Source organism: Rousettus aegyptiacus, unplaced genomic scaffold, assembly GCF_014176215.1.
Source record: "Rousettus aegyptiacus isolate mRouAeg1 unplaced genomic scaffold, mRouAeg1.p scaffold_m13_p_12, whole genome shotgun sequence".
Taxonomy (NCBI): Eukaryota; Metazoa; Chordata; class Mammalia; order Chiroptera; family Pteropodidae; genus Rousettus; species Rousettus aegyptiacus.
In genome coordinates, this window is record NW_023416287.1 from 57,493,478 (window position 1) to 57,510,509 (window position 17,032).

The following is a 17,032-nucleotide window of genomic DNA, read 5'->3' on the forward strand; positions in this document are numbered from 1 at the left end:
TCAATAAAACTGGAAAAATAATAGTAACAACAGTGTAGGAAGTAGAAGGAAGAGAACTAACACTCTGTTCAGCACAGACCTGACCTAGTGAGAGTAAAACATGATGGGTATTGTAACTATACTTCCAGGATTTTTCAGTAATCTGTTCTTGTGGGGACAAGGGAAGGGTGGAGGTGTGCGTATGCGAGTATGCACGTGTCAGAAATTGAACATCCTAAGAAGTCTAATTCCGGAACCTCCTCAGAAGTTCAAGGTATGATTAAACGTTTAGCTTTAGAACTTCCCTACCAATATATCTAAAAAATCAGATGGAGAGTAAGAAATTATGTTATTTTAGAAGTCATGAAATCTGTGATTCCTTATTAAAAGGACACTGAGTTGCTGCTTCTTTTTTTTTTTTTTTTTAATTCCATCATAAACAGCAAGTTTTACTAACGGTCTCGGAGACATTTAAAAATTCCAAACATCGAACCCTAACAGTATCTGTTGAAAACCCTTTCATTCTATATTTAAACAGGTTTAATATTATTTAGTAAACCAACATAGCCAAGGCTCCTTCTTAGTTCAATATCTTGGCAATAGCTTAAGAGAAATGTCAACATGTCACTGAAAAAAGAAAGACATTAGGCCATGCTCCAAAGACCTGGCAAAACAGCCTGAGAGACAGGCAGTCAAAACGCAGAAAAATTCCCATTGTTAAGAGTTCTTCAAAGAATAAATCAAACGGAAGTTGAAACTCACCAGCAGAATCTTCTCAACTCTTAAGAGAAACTCCTGCATGGGAAACAGTTTAAGACAGCGGTAGTGTTACTACACAAGGAGGTGTTGTTATGGAGACAGCTTTGAAGCCTCCCTGGCAATCTCAGGGTATAATTAAGACTAGTGATTGCAGAACAGCCAGCAGGGTGGTCTCCATGGAAACCATCAAACACATTTTCACAAGCACAGCAACTGTTCTGAATCAATGACTCTTTATATAGGTTTAAAAACATTGTGAATGGTGCATCAATTGCCTCTTTTGTTAGACAATGCTTGATTAAAAGAGCTGTGAGAGCCCTTGTTCTCTGGCATGCTGAATTCTGAGCAATGTCTGGAGTAGGGAGTCCACAGCTAAATTCACTACCTAGAACTAGTGAACAGAAATGGTAAATTCAGACTCAGGAAATCACTGGTTAATTTGGTGAAAGAATTAAACTTGTGATTGACAGAGCCAAGGAGGGTCTGCCAACTGCCAGTGCTCACTATTCAAGCGCTGTCTAAATATTATGCAACCCTCTCAGTAAGGTAGTCATTATTATTATATTTGTTTACAGATGAGAAAATGAAGCACATACTAGAAAGTGGGAGACCTGGGACTCAAAGCTAAGTCAAAATTAAGTCTTGGTCCAGGGCTTATATGACTCTACAAAATGCTCTGTGTTTACTGCATGTCGTCACTCTCAGCTCTTTTCATATACATTATCTCATATATTCTGGTTCTACCTTGAAACACGGAGGAGTACAAGTTCTAGAATATTCTACTTTTGTGATATTTTATGCCCTGTTCCTCACCTACTTGCTTCACTTCTGCACCAACAACACAGTGCAGGTTTGAAGACTCACATGGGACCTTGTCTCAGAAGGCTTCCCCATCTTCCACCTGGACTGTGCGAGCCGCATTCTATCCTAAGCAGCAATGGGAAGGGAAACCCCATTCCATACGCATGAATTCTGACTGTCCAAACTATAAAATAAAAACAGGGACAAACACTCTAAATAACTGTTTGTAGCATTTATACATAATCTTTGAGGAGAGAAGTGGATTTGGTGATAGCGATGGAAAAAGATCAGATTACTGGGTGGTTTCCTACTTTATTCTGATCAGTTCTATTAAACACTTTAAATCTGACAAATATAGACACTGATAGTTAATGATATAGCTCCTAGCATTCATTATATATAATCCTACAATTGAATATAAATGCCATCAGCTTTTAGTCTTAAATATCAGATACGGTCAACAGTGTCAGAGCTCACTAGAATCATAACATATCTGAGCTATCTTTAGATATCATCTAGTCCAGACTCCTGGCCTTACAGATGAAACAAATGAGGACTAGGGGGCTTCAGTGCATAGTGATTAAAGCCAAACAGTGAGTGCTCTTTCCTTTCCTTTCCCCCTGAAATCCCAGTCCCTCTACCATGTGCCTCATGGAAAAGACTCCCTCCTATTTATCATTGCCCTTCTGCAGAGGTTCAGGAAAACAGCTCTTCGTTTTCTCTAAAGCTAGCCCCGTATTCCTTCTGCTTCCTGATGAGATGTGTTCTCTCAGTTTCCCCTCATTCTCTAGCACCTTTAAATCTTTCTGAATACAGGAGTCTTCTCTAGTTTCAAGCCTGCCTAAGTTTTTCTGTTCCTAGAAAAGTTTTCTCTAGATCTAGCTATCACCCTGCCCGCCACCGACTACAGTCTTCTATCTACTTCTTATATATTCTTGAGTATTTATGATCCATCTTCTGCCCCATTCCCATCCTGCCCTTTCACTAAAACCATTTCCTCAATGTCCTTGCCCTAGTCTTTTCTCAATCTAGATCGCTTTGACTTCTTGGCGGCATTTTGCTTTCCTTCTTAAAATTCTCCCTTAGTCTTCTCCACACCGAATTTTCCTGGTTCCCCCTTTTACCCCTTAGCTATTACCTCCCTCCTGCTCCTTACTGGTGCCAAGCTAAGTCCCAGGCCCCTGCTCTGCTCTCCCTAAATCCTTTCACTGTCTCAGTGAGCTCATCTACTTATTCATTTTCTTGATTTCAATCAATCTCTCTATAGGTGAAACCCAAATGTACATGCAAAGCCCCGAATTTTCACCTACATTTCACTCCATGTTTTCAAGACAAAGCAGCTCCATTTAGATGTTTTTTACCATACACTTTTGTCTAAAATATATGTTACCAGCTTTCCCCCTCAAAGATGTTCATTCATAATCACTCCCACTTCTGTCTGTAATGCCATGGATTTCCCATGTTTCTAGCTACAAACCTTGCAGCCATTTGTGATTTCCCTATCACTCTCTGTATGCAAATTATCATTACCCGCTCCCTTTTCTAAAATGTTCTGAAATAATCTGAGTCTTTGTTGTCTAATTTTATTATATCACACAATTATGTGATAAAGTAAGTAATTAAAATTTCTTTTCCTTCAAATTGTTAATCACGTTTGACCTTTCATCTTCATTTCTGTCATCGCTACATTCGTTCACCTCTCTTCTAAATGCTTGGAACTCATTTCCAATCTGTTTTAAGCACTATCGTGTATCAACTTGCTTAAAACATTACCTTTAGTCAGTCTCATTTGGAGGTGCACAATGGTCTCTGTGGCATGGTTTTTAGGGCTTCCTATAATCTGATTTTCTGTGCCCAATTTTCCCCTTATTCTTCCACACTCTCCTCTTCCTCTAGCCAAATTTATTTCCTCGTGGTTCCACACCTACGCATCCTGCCTTGGGCCCCCTGCCACTCATCTCGGAAGGCCCTCCTTCCATTCTTCCACCTTCCCCAAGCAACCAATGCTTGTAGGGGCCAGTTCAGTCATTCTGCTGCCTCAACTCGCACAGGTCTCCCTTCACCCGACAACTCCTGAAGTCAGTACTACCGGGCTCAGCACTGTTCTCTAATAGTCTCGTCTTGTCACTTTTACTTTCTCCTCTGGTTTATAAAGCAGATGCTACACATACACTAATGCATTCCCCCCACCCGCAACATTCAGGTACTCCAAAGATTTCCCTAATAGGTGTTGACTAATTGGTAGAACCATGTCCAAAAATAAGGTCATTCAAAGACACTGTCAATACCACAAAAACCGTAAGAATCTAGTATACCTCAAAATCCCAATGAATTCACCATTGTTTTAGGCAGGCAGGAAATTATGACACAGGGTGAGAAAAGGGTCTGGGAGAGGGGGCAAGTGAGGTGTCTAGAGTGCAACATTTAAGGAGTTACTCATTGACTCTCAGCAGACCTCGAGAATCATCACACGCAGATCCCACATTGCAGGCCCAGAGTGTTGGCCAGCCTAGTCCCGGCCATGTGCATGTTAAAGTTGAATCTCTAACAATCCAAAAACAAACTAAACTGAATCAAGAGACATATCCTAGGCAAGCTACAGAAAAATTCTTTTCCTAAGGTCTACCATTGTCTTCAGGGTACAAATGATGGCAGCAACTATGGCATTAGCTTAAAGGAAGAAAACTGTCTTCTTACAGAGACAGCTTGAAATGGGGAGCAAGTACTGGATCCTCAGGACCCTAGCAGGCCAGTGAGGCTGTTTGGGGATGCCTCTTTCTCCTGGTTCAACCTCAACATAAACTCACTCTGGTCTCAGTTGCTTCTGCTCAGTGGATGCTGAGAACTGTGATCATTTTGAAGTTAACAAGGATGAGAGAAGGAAGAATTCTCATGCGAGAACTTAACTGCTGGAGAAACTCCCTGGGAGAATAATATAAACTCATGTCATGTCTTCCTTATATGTCTACACATTTCATTGCTTTTCTCTTAAATTCAATCACTTTTTTTACTGCATCAATACTTTACGTTACAAGTGGGAAGGGATCTCAAGATTTTATGAAGATGCAGTTAGATTTCACATGGCTAAATTTAGCAAAATGAAGGAAGACATTTGTAAAAAAAAAAAAAAGGTTGCTAAGTATTGTTATTTTTAGCTTCTTAGAATGTTACTCAAATTCCCAAAGAGAAAAACAATAATAATAGTGATAACAATATAAAGTAATTTAGGAGGCACTTTTTTTTCCACACTGAGCATTCTCAGACCCAAGAAATATACTGAGAAAGATGAGTGAGGACCAAAGAGCAGCAGGGACGCCTTCTCTCAGAACTTGGAAGTGATGAAGCTGATATGACAATTCCTTGGAAAACAGAAGAGAATGGGTCCTTTTGGAGCAAAGGAGAACCCACCTTCAGTGCCCTTATAAATGACCTCCCTGCCTGTGCATCTATGAGTTTTTCACACAATCCAAATTCTCCCCTGGGAACAATGGAACATCTCTGAGTCACTTTCCGAATATGCTGGCACCCAGCAGTCACAATGACATCATGGAGAAATGCTGTATTGCTAAGTACAATTATGTTGTACTTCAAATGTCAGCACATTCTGATGTGTAGGTGGCCCAAAGAATGGGTAAATATTATGTTATTGAGGATAACAGAGTTTATTTTTAAATAGAAAAGAAAAAAGGAGAGAAAGAGAGAGACAGACAGAGATAGAGACAGAGACAGACAGAGATAGAAAAACGGAGAGAGACAGAAACTGCTTAATGAACTGAGGCTGAAAGAAATCTTAAAGGTTCATCTAAGCCAATCCTCCACATCTAAGGAGGATTAGCATTAGATCACAGCAGCCAGTTAAAAATTTTTCCACTTTCTGAATTATCTACAGAGAAGGTACTTAAAAACCTCCTTCAGAGTTTAAGAGAAGAAAAACTATGTCAAATAAAAAGAAGACTCATGAAACTAGTAGCAAAATGGGCAAAACCATATACACAGGAAAAATGTCCATCCTAATCTTAAAGAGATGAGATTTAAGCGCTATGCTTTAGGCACTGTTACTTTTCAACTTTTAGGGATAATTTAAATGTCATAAAATCCACCCACTATAAATGTAAAATTCAATGTTTTTTAAAATGAACAAATTTAATAAATTAATTTAAACGATGGCATAAACATCACCAAAACCCAGTTTTAGAATATTTCCATCACTTCATTTATAGTCATCTCTGTTCCAAGTAACCATCAGTATGTTTTCTGTCTCCATAAATTTTTTTCTAGAAATTTCACATAAATAGAATTATACTATATGTATTCTTTCGTGACTGGCTGCTTTCACTTAACATAATGTTCTTGAGATTAATCCATGTTGTAGCAATGTATTAATAAGCCATTCCTTTTTATTGCTGAATAGTAGTACTCCATGGATTGTATATACTACATCTTGTTTATACATTCGCCAGCTTATAGACATTTAGATTGTTTCCTTTTTGGGACAATTATGAATAACGCCGCTATAAGCATTCATGTTTAAGTCTTTCACGACATATGTTTTCATTTCTCTTAGGTAAATTCCAGAAATCATACTACTGTTTTGTATAGTCAGTTTAAGAAATTACCAGTTTTCCAAAGTGTCTATGCCATTTTACATTCTCACCAGTAATTTATGGGGTTCCAGTTTCTCCATATTCTTGCCAACACTTTTTTGTCGTCGTCTCCTCCATCTCCTCCATCTCCTCCATCTCCTCCTCCTCCTCCTCCTCCTCCTCCTCCTCCTCCTCCTCCTCCTCCTCCTCCTCCTCCTCCTCCTTAATGCCATCCTTAATGTAGTGGTATCTCATCACAGTTCTAATTTATATTTTCCTAATGACTAATGATGCTGAGTTCCTTTTCATGGACCTATGACTCACTCATATATCTTCTTTAGTGAAATGTCTATTGAAGTATTGTATGTACTCTCACTGAAGTGTAAGAATTCTTTATGTACATATTCTGGATACAAATTCTTTATTACGTATTACTTGCAAATATTTTCTCCTAGGCTGTGGCTTATCTTTTCATTTACTTAATGGTGTCTTTTGAATTACAAAGTATTTTAATTTAAATGAAGTCTAATTTATCAATTATTTTATGGTGTATGCTTTTGGTGTCAAATCTAATAACTCTGTTTAAACCAATATCATTGAGACTTTTTCTTGCATCTTCTTCTAAGAGTATTTTATTTTAGCTCACATTTAGGTCTACGATCTATTTTGAGTTAACAGTATGAAGCAAGGGACTATGTATGTTTTTGTTTTGTTTTATTTTTGCATATGGAGATATCTGACTGTTCCAGCACAATTTGTTCACAAGAAAATCCTTTTCCCATTGAATTGCCTTGCCTCTTTATCAAAAATCGATACACCATAAATGCCTATCCTTATGGCAATACAACATGTCTTGATTATTCTGGATTTAGAGTGAGTTTTCAAACTGTGTAGTTTATATATCCAAACTTCATTTTTCTTTTCCAAAATTGTTTTGACTGTGTATTGCTAATAAATTTTAGGATAAATTTGTGAATTTGTACAAAGAAGCCTGCAAGGATTTTGATGCAGATTGCATTATTTCTGTTGATCAATTTAGGAAGCGATTCCATCTTAACAATGTTGAGTTGATCCATTTATTGAGATCTTTAATTTCTCTCAGAAACATTTTGTAATTTTCAGTTTATAAATCTTGTACTTCTTTAATTCCTGAGAATCTTTTGATACTATTATAAATGGAATTATTTTCTTAATTTAATTTTTTATGAACATGACTGTTCATTACTAATATATAAAACTACAATTGATTTTTGTATATTGATCTTGCATCCTGAGAACTTGATAAAGTTTATTAATTCAATTACTGTTTTCATAGATTCTTTAGGATTTTCTACATAAAGGATGTCATCTGTGAATAGAATTTTTTTTCTTTATCACTGTCCAAAACTTCGGGTATAATGTTGAATAAAGTGGTAAGAGTGAATATACTTGTGTTGCTCCAATCTTAAGGGGAAAGTATTCCCTGTCACCATCAAGTATAGTACTAGCTACAGGTTTTTCACTGATGCCTTTTATGAGGTTGAGAACATTCCCTTCTATTATTAGTTTGTTAGGAGTTTTTATCATGAATATTCATAGATTTTGTCAAATGGTTTTTGGCACTTATTCGCACAATCATGTATCTGTGTCCTTTATTAATATAATGGATTGCATTAATTTACCTATGTTAAACCAACTTTGTATTCATGGAATACATTCACTTGATCATGGTATAGAATCCTTCTTATATATTGCCAAATTCAGTTTGCTAATATTTTGTTAAAGATCTATATTCATGAGGGATTTTAGCCTGTACACTTCTTACAATTTTTTTTGTCTGAAGTTAGTATCAAGGTGACTCACCTTATAGAATACATTAGGAGTTATTCTCTCTTCCTCTACTTTCTAAAAGAATTTATAAAGAAAAATATATATTCTTTAAATATATGATAGAATTCATCAGTAAAACAAATTGAGCCTAAACTTTTCTTTGTAGAAAGATTTTTAATTACTACTTATATTTATTTACTTGTTATGAGTGTGTCAGATTTTCCATTTATTCTAGAGTCAATATTCCTAATTTGTGCCTTTCTGGAAATTTATCCATTTTATCTAAATCATCTAATTTTCTGGCATAAAATTAATAATATGAATGGACTGATTCATAATGTACAATGCTTTTAGTTTAAATAGAATCAGTAGTGATATCCCTTCTTTCGTTTCTAATTTTGATAATTTGTATCTCCTTTCTTATTTTCTTAGTCTAGCTAGAGGTTTCTCAATTTTGTTGATGTTTTCAGAGAGCCAATGTTGATTTCCTCTATTGCTTTTGTTTTATATTTCATTAATTTCCACACTAAACTTTATCATATCCTTTCTTCTGCTCTCTTTGAGTTTAGTTTGCTCTTCTTTTTCTAGTTTCTTAATATGGAATCTTAGGTTATTGATTTGAGACATTTCTTTTCTGATACGGGTGTTTACCCCTATAAGCTTCCCTCTAAGCAATACATTAGCTGCATCCCATAAGTTTTGATGTTCTGTTTTTGTCTTCATTTGGTTCAACATATTTTTAATTTCTCTTGTGATTTCTTTTTTTGCCTAATAGGTTATTTAGAATATGTTATTTAATGTCCAAATAAATTGAGGTTTTTTTTAGATTTTTTTTTTCTGTTGTTAATTTCTAATTTACTTCTGCTTGTGGTCAGAGAACATACCTCATATGATTTCAATCTTTTTAAATTTATTGAGACTCATTTTGTGATCCAGAACAACATCTATTCTGGAGAATATTCCATATGTGCTTGAGAAGACTATGTATTCTGCAGTTGATGTGTGGAGTGTCACATAAATGGCAGTTGTCAAATTGGTTGAGAGTGTTGTTCAAGTCATCTCTATCCTTCTATAACCCTGCTTTTCTATGAGTTATTCTATCAATTTTGAGAGTGCAGTACTAGAATTTCCAAATATTATTGTTAAATAGTCTCTTTCTCCTTTCTATTTTGTCACTTTTTGCTTCATATATTTTGGGCTGCTATTGCTAGGTGTGTATACATTTATAACTGTTATAGCTTCCTATGTATTAACCGTTATCATTATTAAATGTCTCTCTTTTTTCTCTAGTAATATTTCCTATCATAAAGTCTATTTTGTCTGATTTAATATAGTCATTCCAGCTTGCTCTCTTATGTTTACCATTTGCATAGTTATGTTTTCCCATCCTTTTACTTTCAGCCTATTTGTGTCTTTGAATCTAAGGTGTTATCTTTTGTAGACAGCATATAGTTGGGTCTTGCTTTTTTATACAGTGTGATAATCTCTAACTTTTAAGTGGGGTATTTAGCCTATTTACATTTAATGTAATTATTGATATGACTGCTAGCAACAAATCTCTCAGTCTTTAATTGAGAATGTATTTATTTTTAGTTCATATTTGAAGGATATTTTTGCTGTATCTAGAATTCCTGATTGAAGATTTTTTCTTCCAGCATGTTGAATATGTTTTCCTACTGCTTTCTGGCCTCCATTGTTTTTGATGAGAAGTCATTCATTAATCCTATTTTTTTCTACCTCTCTTTCCTCTTCTTCTGATATATATATATATATACACACACACACATACACACACACACACACATACAGGTCTCTAAGCCACTGTTCACAGTTTTTGAATTTAAAAAAAGTCTTTCTTCTTTAGATTGAATAATTTCTTTTGCTCTACATTCTGGTTCATTTGTTCTTTCTTCTACCTTCTCAAATCTGTTATTGAGTACCTCTAGAGAATTTTTTTCATTTCATTTCAGTTATTGTACTTTTCAACTCCAGAATTTCCATTTGGTTCTCTTTTTTAAAATAATTTCTATCTCTTTACTAAGATTCTATATTTACTGAGTCTTTCCTTGAATTCTTTAAAAATAGTTTCCTTTAGGTCTCTGAATATATTTATGTAGCTGTTTTGCAGTCTTTTTCTGTTAAGTCCTACATCTGAGGAACAGACATGCAAACAGAATTTTTAATGACTGCTCTTTTCCTCTGCATGAATCATACTTTCTTGTTTCACTGAAGGCCTCTACTTTTTGCTGAGTAGTGGACACTTCACATAATATATGTATGATAACACCTCTGGATTATGACTTTCCCCCAAGCATTGTTGGTACTGTGGTATTTCTGTTTAGTAATTTGTCTGCACTAAGTCTGTAAAATCTGTCTTCTATATGTGGTACAGTTGTTGAGGTCTTCACCCACTTTTTTTGCTGTTGTTTTTATTTAAAGCTTGCATTCCTAGGAGTCATCCCCATGTCTGTCAAGCTTAGTGTTCTGGCAAAGACTAGTCAGAGGTTTTGCTCTAATACCTTGAGCCAGAATGCTTCTTCCCTCTGCTTCTGATCGTGTATGGGTTGAGAAGCAAAGTCAGATTTCAGGCTGCTTTCGTGTCTGCCCCAGCTTTTACTTTCTGTAGGCTTTCTCACATTTCTTCTATGTGTGCACACAAGTTCTATTGGCCAGAGATGTGTGGATGTTTTGGGCAGCCTCCATCTCTGATGCTCATGCACACAGACAAAGATCAATCTGGGATATATGGAGAGTTATCAATCCCCTGATGGTTCTCTCATCTCCCAGAATTACCTATTAAATCCCCAGCTAGACCACTGCTTGTTCTTAAGAGGACTATAAACTGAAGACAGTAGAGCTACTGGCTCTTCTTGTTCACTTACCACTGACTGACTCAGCCACTTTAACTGAAAATAGTCCAAATGGACTGAAAATACTCCAATAGAGTATTCTAGAAGTGGCAGCAAGGCTGATGATTTTCATAGCCTTCGGTGGTCTGGTTAAAATATCACACTGACAGAGCTGAGGAGGAGGGAATGGAGGCAATACTAGGCAAGATTGCCACAAGTTTATGCTGTTCTTACCCGAAGTTTGTTTTCATGAACAATTGTTTCTTGGTTTGTTGTATATCTTTGGTCAATTTTTAGACAGCTGAAATGGATATTTTTCACAGCCTTTTCCCAGCTTTCTAGTTGCTTTTTTGGGAGAGGATTTGTCAACCTCATTCTGTCATGCTGGAAGTTAGTATCTCAACCATTCTTTACATTCTGCTGGAATTAGAATTATTAATGCTATTAAAAAGTAGACTATCCAGGTGAAAATATCACTGTGAAACCTGAGTTTCAAAAACAAAATGTTTACCTTTGTTTTCAGGGGTGGGGGCGACCAACCAACAAACATAAAGATGACTAAAGGCACAAATTTAAATGATTATTTCATTCGATTAAATTAATTAAGAAATCTCACTCCTTGGAATTAGCACCTAGGGCCCTGCAACCTGACTCCTTCACAGACATTAGAGAAATGAAATTCTCTACTAGAAGGAAGCTAATCTCAAAGCATTTTAGTTAAAATCATCTGTCCCACTGCTGCTTTTTTGCTCCTTCTGTTTCTTATTTTCCTAACTCTCTATCTTATGCTTCAACCACAGTTAATCAGATACACACAGGCATTCTTATAACACTCTCTTGTTTCATCTAAGTCCCCCAGTCAGGCCATTGCCTATCTTCCTCTCTCTAATAAGCTGAGACCTGTTGGGCAAGTCACTTTAGTTCTAGACATCCTCACAGTTCCCAGGAAGGATGATAAGAACTGTCCCATGCATCCATAAGTCCAGTCTATTAGAATTAGAGAAGACTTAGAGGTGTTTTTGGGTTTTTGTTTGTTTGTTTTTTATTTTTTTTGTGTGAAACCCCTCATGTTCAGATGGAGAAATTAAGGCTCGGGGAAGTTAAATGGCTTACCCAGGCCACCTTCCAGGAGCATGATAAAGATTATATCGTGCTAATAAAAGAGGTGGAAGACCTCAGAAGTTGTTACCTGAATAAGCAAAAACTCAGTCTCAAGGCTAATAAATAGAAATGATTCCATGAAAAGCAACCCTGACATCACACAGGCTCTGAAAATACTGGACACAAAGGCCCCTGAGATCAATTTTTCCCACTCCTCCCCTCTCTCTTACCTTAGCAAAGAAAATCCAGGCTGCACACTGACCTGGGGCCATTAGGCTTTTTAGCTTCACTGTGCTGAACATGAGAAAGAATCCTAAAAATCCACTGGAAGGAGAAAATATTTTGTTAGTGAGGCCTGTCTTCCTTTAGCCAATAGGTAACTATTTTCTGTTACATTTTACTAGTCAATTTCTAATTATTACACATCTATCTTATCTGTGTTTCCTAGTAATATCTGGATTAAAAAAACACCAAAAATTAAAAAACCCACTAAGCTCTACTTTTCTAAGGAGCTATGATGAGAGCATTTTATTGGAGGTTTAGAAATTTGAGAAGTCTCTGGCTAAATCAAGGAAGAAAAAAGAGCATGGAAAACAATACCTCCTGCTCTTTCCATATTACTTCTGGAGCTTGGTGCTTGCCAAGGTAGAGCTTCAATTTCTTTCAAGTAGAACAAAGTGCCAGGAAAATTCCAAATGGAAACTCACTATATGAGGGCAGAGAGTCTGGAGTGGCCCATGGGTTCAAGGTAAGACTCTAAAAAGGAGGCTTGCTCCATAACAGAAGTCCCTGAACCCCAGCCAACCTACATGGAAGCTACTTTGGTAACGATGTCTAATCCCATATGACCTGAAAACCAAGGGAGCCTGAGGCTGGGGCATCATCTTAGGGTTTATTCAGAGGTCTGCATCAGCAAGGCAGATGGGGAAATAGTGGCCTACGTTGGAACTGTTTTCAAAAATGTTACAGTGCAGCCAAGGCCAAAGCAAAGGGAACTCCAAAGAGGACAGTTACTCTTCCTGGCCGTTGGAAGCAGGATAGTTGGGGAAGAGAGTGTGGCAGAGAAACTCCATGACAGAGGCTGACTTCCCACAAATACATGCAAGACAGGGCCTGAATGTAACTATTATTTGGAATTGAAAATTAAACAGCAAGAGACATGACGGCAGTTGTACCTCAAACCAGAGAGGTGGGTCTTATGAGCTCTATCTATTTGTACCCCCAGGGCCTTAAATGCCACACTGCCATTTGACTTATATTATAGGCACTGCTGTGTGACTCCAACTCAGATCGTGAGCTCTGAGAGGCTGAACCCATTGCTGGGCTTCTCTGAATTTTCCCAAATAGAGCCAAGCATGGAGCCTTGGTCATAGTAGATATTACATCAATGTTTGACAGGCTTACTTGGGAGCAGCTTAAATTGAATTAAACACGCTTAAGGCCAAATTCCATAAAAATGTGTGCCTTCACTTCATTAGATTAGGTTAGTTCACAGCCATATTCTTGGAGCAGGATCAGAGATGAGCATTAGGAGTCCCTTGTGTGTATATCAACCTGTTTGGCCTGGATGACCTGCAAAGTTCATTCAGATTTGCATCTGCAGTCATGGGAGGCCAGGAAGCTATGAATTAGAGACTGAGTCACTTGCACCCGCCCCGTGTCCAAGGAGATAACAACTTCACAGGTACCTGTCCAATCTCCCAAACCTCATTTTGCTCCAGTCTTTTTCTCTCCTCTCCACTTCCAGCCAGAGGAAGGGCATGATTCCATGATGACCTACCCTCTCAGCACCAACTCTCTGCTAGAACAGAGCCTCCAGGTTTGTGACCAACTTGTTTATGAAAGCACCCATGATTCATTCCCATCACTTGAAATATCTGCGAATCATTTCTAAATTACTCATGAATCCCTTATCTTCTTCCATTTTCAGCTCTCCTTCCCCTCGCTACAGAGGTAGATCTTTAAAATAATTGGAGAACCCCGGAGGTGAAAGAGCATGGGCTCCCTATTAACAGGGATCCTGGGCATGGTTACTACTGTATCCTTTGGTCTCCGTAGCCCCTTCTGACCTCCCCTAGGGCCTCCCGAAGGGGACAACTCTAAGTCTAAGATATGGTCAGGGAAGAGCCACAAGATGAGATGGTGAAAACCAACACACACATTCTTAAAAGGGATAAAGCCAGGGAGTAAAATGTAACAGAGAGTTAAATCAATTTGAATAAAGATTTCCAAGTCTTTCAAATAAAATAAACCCTAATTTTTCATGTTGGGTTATGAGAAAGTGGCATATGAAAAGGGGTAGAAATGGAGCCAGAATGTCACCCCACAAAGCCAACACCAACAGGCTGTGGACAGTGTTGCTCTGTTCCAAACAAGCAAACAGCGGCTGTCCTCCCCTCCACATCCTGTGCTGCCAAATAACCAGACCTGAAGGGAAACAAGTCCACAGGCGCCAGAGTAGCACTAACAGTCGTGCCACGCAGTCCTAGCTAATGGTCAAATGACAAGACCTGATCAAGTTGAGAGGAACTGGGAAGATGGATTCTGTCAGTGTTCTCCTGAAACTTTTCTGAGGATGATAAATAAATCATTCTAAGGCTCAAATGCAAAAGAAAACTCTATAATATTGATTTTTTTTGTCATAAAAGATCAAAAATTGTACCTAGCTACATATCAGATTTTTGATACTGTAAAGAAACATTGCTTCATAAGGTAGCATCCTGTAAATGTGGGACTAAGTGGTCTCACCTTTATGCTCATGGTGTGCTGACATTTTACTTATGCTTGATCTGAGCAGGTAATAATAATGACCATCATTTATTGGGTGAAGCATAATGCTTAGTGCTTTATAAATCTTATTTAATATAGGCAGCAACCTTGCATATTATTTTTCCATTTTATAGAACTAAACTAAGTTTTGAGAAAGCTAGGATAACCTGCCCAAAGACCACACAATTAGGAAGCAGCAAGGCTGGAATTCAACCCAAGATTGGTCTTTCCACCATATCAGAATACATACTTTGAGACTGTCCACAGAAACCTTTCTACTTCTGAGCATAATAGAGTCAAACAAAGTGGGGATCATGCAGTAAAAAGAAAATAGGATGGGTATGAACTTCTATGTTATCTAATTCTATCCATGTAATTGGTCTACCTCCCTTAGCATTTCCCAAGGTGATTAATGATTACCTTATGTCTAGACATCCCCTAGTCAATGGCTTCCAAAGTCATGGGGTTCAGTTGAATTATTTTGGAGGTTGCCCGTTAGGAGCAAGATGAAAGTTTAGGTAGAAGTCGAGATGGTAGGACCATAGACCCAAATCTTCTCTTGAACAGAATCAATTTCACCACTTTTACATTGCGAAGTTCTGTTTAACATTTGCTTGTGGAGAAAAAAAGAGTGGGAGAACCCTACCTCTCTACAAATTTGAAAACAATGACCCTGGATAAGAAAGAAACTTCCTCACAGGCCCCAAGCCATCCCTGAGCACCTGAGGGTGTTCACAACAACCCATTGATGGCCTAGAGGGCTGTTTCCATGCCTGCACCTGCCACTATTCTGCCACTCATTTGAATAACCAGCAGTGACCCGGGACTTTGCTGAAACAAAGACACAGCTGGTAGTACAGAAACATACAAATTAAAGTGCAAGTGTTTTACAAGTTAAGGTTACCTGGCACAGCAGCTGCCATGGAATCTGTAGAAATACAGGAATGGAAAGTCCAGGACGCTGAAGAGATCACCTGAGGGGCACAGCAAGAATGAAACAATGACCTGCACAGTCCATATGTCCCCAGCTGCTCTGGAAATGCAAAATGAGGGTCTTTAGCACAACAGCCCTCTGCGAGTTGAACTGCTCCATCACTGAATTCACGCCAGTATTCCTAGGGTTTCTATGTTATTAGCATTTTCTGCTAATAATAATAAGAGGAAGAGGAAGAGAAAAAAGGAGAAGGAGAAGGAGGTGGAAGATGGGGAGGAGGAAGAAAAGGAGAAGGAAAAAAGGAGAAGACGAAGAAAATGCCCATTTAGTGGAGTCTATCATGTGTAGGGCCCCATGCTAAAAGCTTTATGTACATCATCTCTTTCAATCCTTGTAACAGCTCTATGAAGTTGTATTATCTCCATTTTAACTGGAGCTTCAGAGAAGAGATTTGCCTGAGATTACATAACTCTGAAACTGAGCAGTCACAATGTGAACCTCTGTCACTCTGAACCCTAGAATCTTTCCTCTGCACCGGGCAGCCAATCCTGCCCAAAGCAGAGTGTGGGACAAAAATAATCTTTTTTTAAAGATTCTTCTATTCTTCTCTGCCTTATATCCAAAAAAAGAATGTGAATGCATGTCTCTGACATCTTTTTTCATTTTTGTGTTTAATTACTGCACAAATGGCAGAAGGGCCAACCGACTGTGCATATTCACTTTAGTTTAAGGTCCAAAGGGTACATTTATTTCTAGTGAAGTAAGTTCATTCTTTTAGTTCCACTTGGTGCAAGAGGAAATAATCACGCATATTGGCTGCTTCCCTCTTTGGAATTTGAACTTGGTCACAAACAAGAAGTCAGGAGATTAAAAAAGCAGAAAGCCTTCCAAAAATGTCCAGAGACAAGGAATTAAGCATTTCCACAGCAGATAGCTTAATCCTTCCAAATCTGGAATTTTTGAGACTGGAGGAGTCAGGCCTTCCAGGACCCCAGCCTTGGTCTGTCTCTCAATGCTGGATGGACTGGAGCAAGAAGGGCTGATTTTTACGAGTATTCACAGCATGTTAGGTGTGCAGTGGAACATAAGGGCAGTATTTGCTTCATCACTACACTTATTAATCAAGAGTGTCAGAACAAAAGACACAATGGCATGCCACACTTCCTCAGAGACCTAAATGATTGCAAATGATTCAGCCATTGGAAAGAAAAGTTCTGAATTACAGTTCTTTAGAGGGTTGTTTTTTATCATGACTATTACTGTTTTGTTTCATTTGTAACATATGTACGAATGTTTAATTAAAAGGAGAGGGACTCAAGGGATCTCGTTTTTGTGCAATATAGCAAGAGGTTATGAGTTCTTGTCCTCTCCGGCACAATTCCACTGAATACCTTTATCATCTCCTTGGGATCTATATTGGTGGAGAGACTTTGTAAATGATATCATCA

The 17,032-nt window shown here is 37.8% G+C and overlaps 1 protein-coding gene across 4 annotated transcripts in view; it reads right to left on the minus strand.

The window, feature by feature from the left end:
• Positions 1-17,032, minus strand: part of TMEM241 (transmembrane protein 241) — a 110,297-nt gene that overhangs the window by 39,741 nt on the left and 53,524 nt on the right. Inside the window, exons 12-13 of one of the 4 annotated variants that reach the window (XR_001599392.2) lie at positions 15,555-15,683; positions 12,144-12,205 (exon numbers count right to left, since the gene is read on the minus strand). Coding sequence is in view for 3 of the 4 variants with exons in the window: in XM_016164491.2 (XP_016019977.1) it covers positions 12,112-12,205; positions 15,555-15,624 (164 nt within the window). In the remaining variant the exon portion in view is untranslated. Of the gene's footprint in view, positions 1-12,087; positions 12,206-15,554; positions 15,684-17,032 lie in introns of those variants that run through there. The other 3 variants (XM_016164596.2, XM_016164491.2, XM_016164761.2) reach the window with 3 other exon arrangements.